The 10,461-nt window shown below is 44.3% G+C and overlaps 3 protein-coding genes across 24 annotated transcripts in view; all 3 read right to left on the minus strand.

Moving 5' to 3' along the window:
- Positions 1-4,557, minus strand: part of VPS33A (VPS33A core subunit of CORVET and HOPS complexes) — a 30,837-nt gene extending 26,280 nt beyond the window's left edge. The window contains exons 1-4 of the mRNA XM_017544309.2: positions 4,369-4,557; positions 1,866-1,948; positions 688-1,282; positions 211-598 (exon numbers count right to left, since the gene is read on the minus strand). Coding sequence (XP_017399798.2) covers positions 211-598; positions 688-1,282; positions 1,866-1,948; positions 4,369-4,470 — 1,168 coding nt within the window. The 5' untranslated portion in view covers positions 4,471-4,557. The remainder of the gene's footprint in view (positions 1-210; positions 599-687; positions 1,283-1,865; positions 1,949-4,368) is intronic.
- LOC108315159 (eukaryotic initiation factor 4A-I-like) lies at positions 77-1,337 on the minus strand. The gene is given in 2 exon segments (XM_037744201.1): positions 77-618; positions 621-1,337. Coding segments are annotated over 2 exon segments (1,218 nt in total). The 5' UTR covers positions 1,312-1,337; the 3' UTR covers positions 77-91.
- Positions 4,558-8,371: 3,814 nt separating the features above from the next.
- Positions 8,372-10,461, minus strand: part of CLIP1 (CAP-Gly domain containing linker protein 1) — a 141,335-nt gene continuing 139,245 nt past the window's right edge. For 16 of the 22 annotated variants that reach the window (XM_037744215.1, XM_037744214.1, XM_037744218.1 and 13 more), the window contains one exon: positions 8,372-10,036. In XM_037744215.1, the coding sequence (XP_037600143.1) occupies positions 9,811-10,036 (226 nt within the window). In that variant the 3' untranslated portion in view covers positions 8,372-9,810. The remainder of the gene's footprint in view (positions 10,037-10,461) is intronic. The other 6 variants (XM_017544323.2, XM_037744219.1, XM_037744211.1 and 3 more) reach the window with 2 other exon arrangements.

Below are 10,461 nucleotides of genomic sequence, written 5' to 3' on the forward strand. Positions count from 1 at the left end.
CCATCCCTTGGCTCCCTTCCCTCCCCCCTCCTGCTACTCCTCAGCCCCCCAAGACTGAACTCAGGCTGGGGCTAGGTGGCAGGACAGCCCCTCAGTTGAGGTTAGCAACATTGAGGGGCATTTCCTCAATGGAGGTGTTGTAGAAGGTCTCTATGTCTCAAAGAGTCCATTTGTCTTCTTCTGTCACCATGTTAATAGCCACACCCTTACGGCCAAACCGTCCACCTCGACCAATTCTGTGGATATAGTTTTCCCTGTTGGTGGGAAGGTCATAGGTGATGACTAAAGAAATCTGCTGCACATTGATGCCTCTGGCCAGCAGGTCTGTGGTAATCAAAACTCTGCTAGAGCCAGATCGAAACTCCCTCATGATCACATCTCGTTCCTTTTGGTCCATATCTCCATGCATGGCAGAGACAGTGAAATCTCGAGCATGCATCTTCTCAGTGAGCCAGTCCACCTTCCTTCGGGTGTTGATGAAGATGACTGCCTGGGTGATGGTCAGGGTTTCATACAAGTCACACCATGTGTCCAGCTTCCATTCCTCTCGTTCCACATTGATGTAGAATTGGTGGATACACTCCAAGGTCAGTTCTTCCTTCTTGACAAGAATCTGAATGGGTCCCTCATGAACTTCTTGGTCACCTCAAGCACATCAGAAGGCATTGTAGCTGACAGTAAAGCTACCTGGGTGTTGCTGTTGAGCTTTTGGAATATGTCATAGATCTGGTCCTTGAATCCACGGCTTAACATTTCATCAGCTTCGTCCAGTACAAACATTTTGATGTATTTGGGAGACAGGTATACCCGGTTAAGCATATCAGACACACGGCCAGGGGTTCCCACGATGATGTGGGGAGCTTCCATCTGCAGTTTCTGCACCTCAGCACGAACACTGGTGCCCCCAATACAGGCGTGACAGGAGGCACCCATGTAGTCTCCTAGTGCCATGGCCACCTTCTGTATCTGCTGAGCCAATTCTCGAGTGGGTGCTAGGACCAAGGCCTGGGTGGCCTTTAGATCTAATTCAATCTGCTGCAGAATCGATATGGCAAATGTGGCTGTTTTCCCAGTCCCAGATTGGGCTTGAGCGATCACGTCATAACCCTTGATACAAGGTAGAATGGCTCGCTGCTGGTTGGCAGAAGGCTTCTCAAAACCATAGGCATAGATGCCATGGAGAAGGGACTCCGAGAGGTTCATGTCATCAAAGCTGTCAACAATCTCATTCCAGTTACTCTCGATGACGCCTTCGGGCTCCATCCCATCAGGGCCATTGTCTCTGGATCGGGAATCCTGACTCGCAGACATAATCCTTAGAAACTAGTTTGTTTTGTTTTTTTGAGAGGGAGTCTCACTCGGTTGCCCTGGCTGGAGTGCAGGCTCACTGCAACCTCCACCTCCCGGGTTCCAGTGATTCTCCTGCCTCAGCCTCCAGAGTAGCTGGGATTACAGGCGTCCACCACCATGCCCAGCTAATTTTTGTATTTTGAGTGGAGACGGGGTTTTATCACGTTGGCCAGGCTGGTCTTGAAATCCTGACCTTAAGCAATCCACCTGCCTCGGTCTCCCAAAGTGCTGGGATTACAGGTGTGAGCCACCACGCCCGGCCCTAAAGCCACTGTTATTGCAGCAGCATCCAAATGACTCTTACATAATGAACTCTCAAAAACATCAGGTAATGGTCACATAATATAATGCTAGGATCAGTACAGAACCACTGGCCAATGAATATAACATGTTAATCGGGCACTAGTATCAGTGTTTATAAAGACCAAACAGCTTTGCAAAGCAATGATTAAGGAAGAAATATAAAATCCTATCATAACTGCTGAAGTACAGAATTATTATTCCCCTAACAAAACCCAAATAGCTCATTTACCTTCAATAGTGAATACTGCGCAATCAGGCCAAAGGGTCCAGTTAGGTATTCATCCCAAACTATTGCCTGTAAGAAGGGAGAAACATTCTCTTATTATAGTTAATATCAGGAATTTCAACAGCATCAATAGAAAATAGCCTATCACAAATAGAAGGATTATTTGCTTCAAACTCTGGGGATTAAAAAATTTACTCCTTGTGTTATAAGATTTAAAAAATAATAATAAAGGAGAAAAAAGAAATTAAACATTTTGGAGTTTTTTGTTGTTGTTTTGTTTTTGAGATGGAATCTTGCTCTGTCACCCAGACTAGGGTGCAATGGTGTGATATTGGCACGTTGCAACCTCTGCCTCCAGGGTTCAAGTGATTCTCCTATTTCAGCCTTCTGAGTAGCTGGGATTACAGGCATGCAGCACCATGTCTGGCCAATTTTTGTACTTTTAGTAGAGACGGGGTTTCACTGTGTTGGCCAGGCTGGTCTCTAACTCCTGACCTCAGGTGATCCGCACACCTCGGCCTTCCAAAGTGCTGGGATTACAGATGTGTGCCACTGAGCGCACCAAATAAAAACAAATGAGCTCTGAACACATTCATATCCTTAATCTAAAGAAAAACAGCACCCAGGGAAAGCAATGCTACTGTTGGTCCTAAGAAAGTTACAAGTTAATCACTGTCCTGAACAGAAAGAAGGAATTTTAGTTGGCTGGATATCTGTGTTATGGTATTATTAGATCAAGTCATATGGAAATTGTCAATTATACAAAATTAAAACCTACGATATAGGTATTACAAATCTTATTTTGACAAAAGAGGATTTTTTTTTTTTTTTTTTGAGACAGGGGCAGTGGTAGAATCACCGCTCACTGCAGCCTCGATTTCCCAGGCTTAGGTGAGAGTAACTGGGATTACAAGTGTGTGCCATCACACCAGGCTAATTTTTTTTTTTAGTAGAGATGAGATTTTGCCGTGTTGCCCAGGCTGGTTTCCAACTCTGGGCTCAAGCGATCTATCTGCCTGCCATGGCCTCCCAAAGTGCTGTGATTACACTGCACTTCCTCTTCCACCATGCCAGGCCAAAAGAGAAAATTCTTGAAAGCTCATTAAGTTTAAGTACTTTCCGAGGCCATATAGAGATCTTGAACTACACGGTGTGTAAGGGAGAAAGGACTCCAACCTAAAACTTTTTGACACCCCGAGTCATTGCTGTGGGCCCCTATGAGTATTTCTACTACTAAACTCCAGTATCATTTCTTTTTCTTAAATTGAAATATTTATTTAAATAATTGTACATTAACATTTAGTTAAAAGAAATAATACAGAGCGAGCCCCTGTACTCTTTGCTCAGTTTCCTCCAGGGGTAGCATATTACAACCAGGATATTGACATTGATACAATCCATGAGTTTATTCAGATTTCAGCATCCTTTGCTGAACTGAAACTGGACCCCTATGATTTAGCCTGCTTTCTTCTCTCAAAGGCTGCTAGCACCCTCTCTACTTCTTGGGGTTCTGCTCTCTCCAAAAATGAGGCTCCCCAGTTGGACCTTTCACAGTTGTACTGTCAGTTACTTAGGGTGACTGATTAACCCTAAGGGGATAAGGAAGAGGTGGTATCATTTAAAAGGAATCCTGGCCGGGTCCGGTGGCTCACGCCTGTAATCCCAGCACTTTGGGAGGCCAAGGTGGCCGGATCAGGAGGTCAAGAGATCGAGGCCATCCTGGCCAACGTGGTGAAATCCCGTCTCTACTAAAAAATACAAAAATTAGCTGGGCGTGGTGGCGTGCACCTGTAGTCCCAGCTACTAGGGAGGCTGAGGCAGGAGAACTGCTTGAACCCAGGAGGCGGAGGTTGCAGTGAGCCAAGAATCCGCCACTGCACTCCAGCCTGGCGCCTGGCGGACAGAACAAGACTCTGTCTCAAAAAAAAAAAAATTCTATAAAATCTCTTATCTAGTTCCTGACTCCCTTATGAAAAGGGTGCTACTAGAGAAGTAATACTATTTTAGGAGGCCGGTTTAAAAGCCCAAATGATTACAACTTCTCTCCCAACAGGCATGAACAGCAGGTTGTAAGGTGTTGGTGTTTCAAGAGACTTTCTAACGTACGATTTGTACTGACACGTATGATCCCTGTAATGAATGGACACTTGACCATCCACATTCTTGGGCCGCCCACCCGTCCCGCGCCTCGGCAGGCAGCAGAAGAGGCACCTGACGTAAACCGGCTTATCAGGAGCCAGGATATCACGGTGGCTTACTCTGCTCTCACAAAACAATCTGGAAGCCACTCCGGCTCCAGGCTGTTCGCCCAGGGCCCCCCCACTTCATCGTTAACGCCTGCACAGGGGTGCGGGTAGAAAGGCCTTGAGGTTCGCCTCCTGGAAAACCCCTGGGACCTCGTACACCGCGATCTCAGGCGGTCAGAGAACGGATTAAGGCAGGCCGGACCAGGGGAGGCGAGGGCGGTGTTGCTGCCTCCCGCCCCTCACCTTGCTTCCCGCGCACTTGTCCAGGAACTCGCGAAGCTCGCGACGCACCGCCTCGCGCAGCACGTTCAGGTTCACTCGCCCGTAAGATAGGTGCGCCGCCATCTTGCCCCAACACCCCCTACCCCACAGTGTCCACCACGTCCACTGGTTCCAACGGGAGGGCCATGGACGCAGTCACGTGACAACGCGTCCACGTGACCTGTGCGGCTGCGCACGCCAACCCGGAAACTGGGATCGCCGGGTTCGGCTTCTATCTCGTGTGGCCCTAGTGTCCACCGCTTTTTCTACCCCGGTAGCTGTTCAGACTTCTGCTAAGACTCAAGGCGCGTTTCAGACCCTGCCTCACTCCAGGAGTTGTCTGGCGCTGAAAAGCGATTTTAAAGATGTGGACTCAGCCTGGGCGCGGTGGCTCACGCCTGTAATCCCTAACACTTTAAGAAGCCGAGGTAGGAGTAATCGCTTGAGGCCGGGAGTTCGAGACCAGCCTGGGCAGACTTCGTATCAAAAAAAAACGGACACTCTCTAGTCTCTTTTAAAAATCGCGAATTTTTATTTTCAGCAAAGGTGCTTGCTGTAAAATGATATCTTAAGGCTAAACTTGGATAGAAAAAGACATTTTTTTGAGAAAGGCTGGAGTGCAGTGACGTAATCATAGCTCACTGCAGCCTCCACCTCTCTGGCTCAAGTGACCCTCCCACCTCAGGCGCCGGAATAGCTGAGACCACAGGTGCGCACCGCCACCCACTGCTCAAATCTTTTAAATTATAGTAGTCACAAGGTTCTTAGCTTTGCACTAATGGAGACTGTTTTGTGAGCTAAAATGTATGAATATAGGGATCGAGGGAATTTTGAGTGGACTCTTTTTTTGTAATCCCTTCCTAACAGACTTTTACAGCGACGTGGCATTTCACACAAATAGTATTGCTTCTGAAATCCAGGTCCCATCACTTGCCTCAGTAAAATTCCATGTTACCTGTGAGTTGTAGTGAGGATCAAAGAAGGTATGAATTACATCACGTAGTCCACGTGAGAAGCTTAGCTGGTGCCTGGAACTTAATTGCTTAATAAGCTTCTATTAGTAGGACATACGCTTTTAGATGCTTTGGGGTGGAAATGGGCTTTGGGGATCTGGTCAAAGATGAAATTTTTCTTCTTCGAATGCATAACTTCCTTCAGAATCTTCTATACACTTTACGTTATGAAGCACTTACCACAGAGTCTGAACAAGCAAAAAGTGGTATTTGTGGATGGTGCAGAAAAGCAGCCACTCAACCAGAACTTCTGTTCTCAATCTTATTCCAACAAGGACATTTCTATTTTAACACTTTAACACACATGGAAACGCTTCCATGCGTTAGTTCTCAACCTGGTTTTCAAGGTGGTTCTCCGGCCTCAACTGAGAATTTAAAAAATAATAATTAGAGATGGGGTTTTCCTATGTTGCCCAGGCTGGGCTCAAACTCTTGGGTTCCAGCTATCATATGGCCTCAGCCTCCGGAGTAACTGGGACTACAGATACCTCTACTGCTCCTGGCTGATAATACATTTTTTTTTTTCTATTTACAGATTCATAGCCAAGAGAATGCATCATTTTAACACCTGTGGGAATAAATGTTGTGTTCAGCAGGTCATGTTATGAGCTGTTAAATGAGGGTATAACTTACTGTAAGAAGTGAAATGCCCCAGGTTAGTGAAATCTCAAACATGCATGAGTGTAGAACCTAAGAGGATGATAAACTATCCCTAAGCAGAAGCAGGATGCTAGAAAATGGTTAAGTAACAGCAGGTGCTTTTATAGACCAGGAGAGACATTGCTGAACTACTATAGTTCCCCTACAAATACTGCAGACTTGTTTAGAGTCTTTTAGTCACCTAAGGTCAGTACCAAAGTTGAGAACTACTGTGTATTAGCATATTATTTAGGTAGAAGTAATATTCTTTTTTTTTTAGACAGAGTCTTGCTCTGTCGCCAGGCTGGAGTGCAGTGGTGCAATCTCGGCTCACTGCAACCTCTGCCTCCTGGGTTCGAGCGATTCTTCCACCTCAGCCTCCCAAGTAGCCGGGACCACAGGCACGTGCCACCACGCCCAGCTAATTTTTCTGTATTTTTAGTAGAGACAGAGTTTCACCATGTTGGCCAGGATGGTCTCGATCGCTTGACCTCATGATCCACCCGCCTCGGTCTCCCAAAGTGCTGGGATTACAGGCATGAGCCACCGCACCTGGCCTAGAAGTAATATTCAAGAAGTAACTGCTTTGGAAATACCTACCTGTGAGGGAATCTGTATTCATGAAATGGATGTTAGGTGAGGTATGGTGGCTCACGCCTGTAATCCCAGCACTTTGGGAGGCCATCATGGGCAGATCGCTTGAACTCAGGAGTTTGAGCCTGGTCAACGAAGCAAAACCCCGTCTCTACCAAATATACAAAAATTAGCTAGTACAGCGGCATATGCCTGTAATCCCAGCACTTTGGGAAGCTGAGGTGGACAGATCACCTAAGGTCAGAGTTCGAGACTAATCTGGCCAACATGGTGAAACCCCATCTCTACTAAAAATACAAAAATTAGCTGGGTGTGGTGGCACACGCCCGTAGTCTTAGCTACTTGGGAGGCTGAGGCAGGAGAATTGCTTGAACCTGCGAGGCAGAGGTTGGAGTGAACCAAGATGGCACCACTGCACTCCACCCTGGCGACAGAGTGAAACTCTGTTTCAAAGAAAATAAAACAATAAAATTAGCCAGGCGTGGTGGCATGCGCCTGTGGTCCCAGCCATTCAGTAGGGTGAGGTGGAAGGATCACTTGAGCACTGGAGGCAGAGGTTGCAGTGAGCCGAGATTGTACAACCGCACTCCAACCTGAGTGACAGTGAGACCTTGCCTCAAAACAAGAAAAGCATGTTCAAAGGCCTAGCACTCGGTTGGTTCAGTAATAATTTTTGTAAATGTCATATTGACTTTTCAGTTTCTAAGACTTCATGGATGAATAGACAGTTAGCACCAATGGTGACACATTTATTTTTTTGTCAGGTAATGCAGCGTGATATAGTAATGGATAACCATAGATACATTATGCTAAATATCTCACGAAACACTTTAAGAAGAACAGAAAGACATACCACAAAAATTTTTAAGAGACTGTGTCTTACTCTGTTGCCTAGGAGTGCAGTGGCACAATCATTGCTCACTGCAGCCTCCATCTCCTGGGCTCAAGCAATTCTCCTGCCTCAACTTCCTCAGTAGCTGGGACTACAGATTTGTGTCACCATCCTTGGCTATTTTTTTTTTTTTTTTTGGAGAGATGAGATCTCATATTGCCTGGATTAGTCTTAAACTAACTCCTGGGCTCATGTGATCCTCCCACCTCAGCCTTACAAAGTGTTGGGATTACAGGAATGAGCCACTGATGCCCAGCCACTAATTTCTTAAAAGTCGTTTAGTAACAAGACTGCAGTAGAAATTGCTGTATGGATGTATAGGGCTTGCTCATTTGACAGACCTGAGAATAATATCAATTTACTACCACTAGCAAAAAAGAATAACCATTTATTGGCTGGGTATGGCAGCTCACACCTGTACTCTGAACACTTTGGGAGGCTGAGGTGGGAGGATCACTTGAGCTCAGGAGTTCATTTTTTTCTTTTTTTTCTTTTTAAGACAGGGTTTCACCATGTTGGTCAGGCTGGTCTTGAATTCCCGACCTCAGGTGATCCGCCCGCCTTGGCCTCCAAAGTGCTTGGATTATAGGCATGAGCCACTACGCCCGGCCTTGAGCTCAGGAGTTCAAAACCAGCTCTGGCAACATAGGGAGACTCACTCTATACAAAAAATTAAAAAATTAGCCAGGTGTGTTGGCACTTGTCTGTAGTCGTAGCTACTTTGGAGGCTGAGGTGAGAGGACTGCTTGAGCCAAGGAGTTGGAGGCTGCAGCAACCTATGTTTGTGCCACTGTATTCCAGCCTCAATGACAGAGACCCTGTCTAAAACAAAATAAAACCAACAAAACAAAAAAGAATAAGCATTTATTAAAGTAGATACAGAACACTTGTTTGGCCAGATTTTAATACTGCTTTACATGTTTTCTGTTTGTGAAACAATTTGTATTACATTTATAATCAAAAATTTCAACTCATAACAGATTTAATATTCACTGTCAAACACACAGTTGATAATCTTGAGGGGAAAATACATCAAAGGCATATATACAATTATAGAAGTTCTTATTGTACATGTAGCATGGAAGATACATTTTATTACTTCTTACATATTCTAGAAGACATTCAAATGAAGATAAATAGATTCAAACTGGTTGATAAACTGTTCTGGTGCTTTGAGGTCCTTCATTTTCTATTTTGTGATAAGAAAATCCAAAATTATTAATGTTGAATTTCTCATCGTACATTCATCTAAAAGCAGAAAAAAAACTTGTAAAGGAAGATTGTAGATTGGTTAATTTAGGCGTTTTATAGTGGCTATTGTTAACTGACTGCTGGGGATACCTGCTAGAGAAAGAAAAAAAAAATTGGAGAAAATTCCTCCAGTTATTTAAATATAGTAAAGAAATAAAAGGAAAACAAATGAAAATAGTTGCAAAACCACGTGATGTTATTTCTGGCCTAGTCTGTTATGTCCTAATGATCATTTTAAGTGTTTCCTTTTTCATAAAGGTAAATATCCGAAAAGAAAGACACATTGTGTATGTTTTTTCCCAAAATAGAGATTTTTAAAAAATATATACATATAATATATAGAAGCCGAAATTATGCAAAACTAATGAACCAAACACCACAGTAGAGTAAGTGGGTGCAGCATATAGATTATAAAATGTCCCCACAGCAGTTTGGGGGTTTTCCCTCTCTTTACCTGCTTCATGATTTTATAATCACACCGAAGTATTATCAAGCCTGAAATAAAGGCACTACTGATAACAGGTAGTGCAAAGAGCTCAGATATTTCTTTGAATAAGAATAAAATACTTTAAATGAGTAGATGAAAATGCAAATTGGCACATTTTTTCAACTCATTCCAGTGTCAAAGCTTAACCAAAAAAATCTAAATATACAAATGCAGCCTGGAAATATTTTAGTGCAAATATGAAAAGTAACGGCATAATTTAAAGTTACTTAAATAAGGTATCGTAAGGGTAGGGATTTTCCTATGAGGTCTAGGGACAATAAATGTAATGGCATCTGGTGCAATGTCTTCAAACTTAAATACCAAGAAAACAAAATCTGAGGTGAAATTTCACCTACTAAATATTTATTATTCTAACTCATAAGGGGAGACTAAAGGGCAATTTGTTGAAGATCAAAATATTTTCCTAGATTTGTTGATGGGGTAAAAAATAAGATGAGTTCTCCCGAAGTCTGCACACACAATGCTGGTGTTACGTTGTGTCAATGCGAGTGCATCTGAGAAAGCCCAGTTCTCCACTTGAGGCTTCATCAGAAGGTCTCATCATCATTGCAGTTGGTGGCCCAGTGTCCAAACATCTCACAGATTTCACAGTATGGCCGTTCCTCACTCCGACTGCCATGGTGTGTGGAATGGGGAGGGTCCTCTGACATCTGTGCCTGGGTAGGACAGTCCTCTGTGTCATGGAGATCAAAGCAGTCACAAATGTCACAGAAGAGGCGAGGTTTCTTCTTGGACTGTTTCTCCTGATCATCACTATAAATGTTAATGTGTGAAATCAGAAAATTTATCAGAAGAAACTGAAGAGACAAGAACGCTTGCAAAGAATTTAAAAATTAAGCAAGAACTAATTATGGCCAAGTCTGTGAGCATCCAGTGTAAGTAGTACATTATTCCACATTTAAAGGTTTTTTTGGCTGGGCGCGGTGGCTCAAGCCTGTAATCCCAGCACTTTGGGAGGCCGAGGTGGGTGGATCACGAGGTCAAGAGATCAAGACCATCCTGGTCAACATGGTGAAACCCCGTCTCTACTAAAAATACAAAACATTAGCTGGGCATGGTAGTACGTGCCTGTAGTCCCAGTTACTCGGGAGGCTGAGGCAGGAGAATTGCCTGAACCCAGGAGGTGGAGGTTGCGGTGAGCCAAGATCACGCCATTGCACTCCAGCCTGGGTAACAAG

The sequence above is a fragment of the Cebus imitator genome, unplaced genomic scaffold (genome assembly GCF_001604975.1).
Source record: "Cebus imitator isolate Cc_AM_T3 unplaced genomic scaffold, Cebus_imitator-1.0 Scaffold169, whole genome shotgun sequence".
Taxonomy (NCBI): Eukaryota; Metazoa; Chordata; class Mammalia; order Primates; family Cebidae; genus Cebus; species Cebus imitator.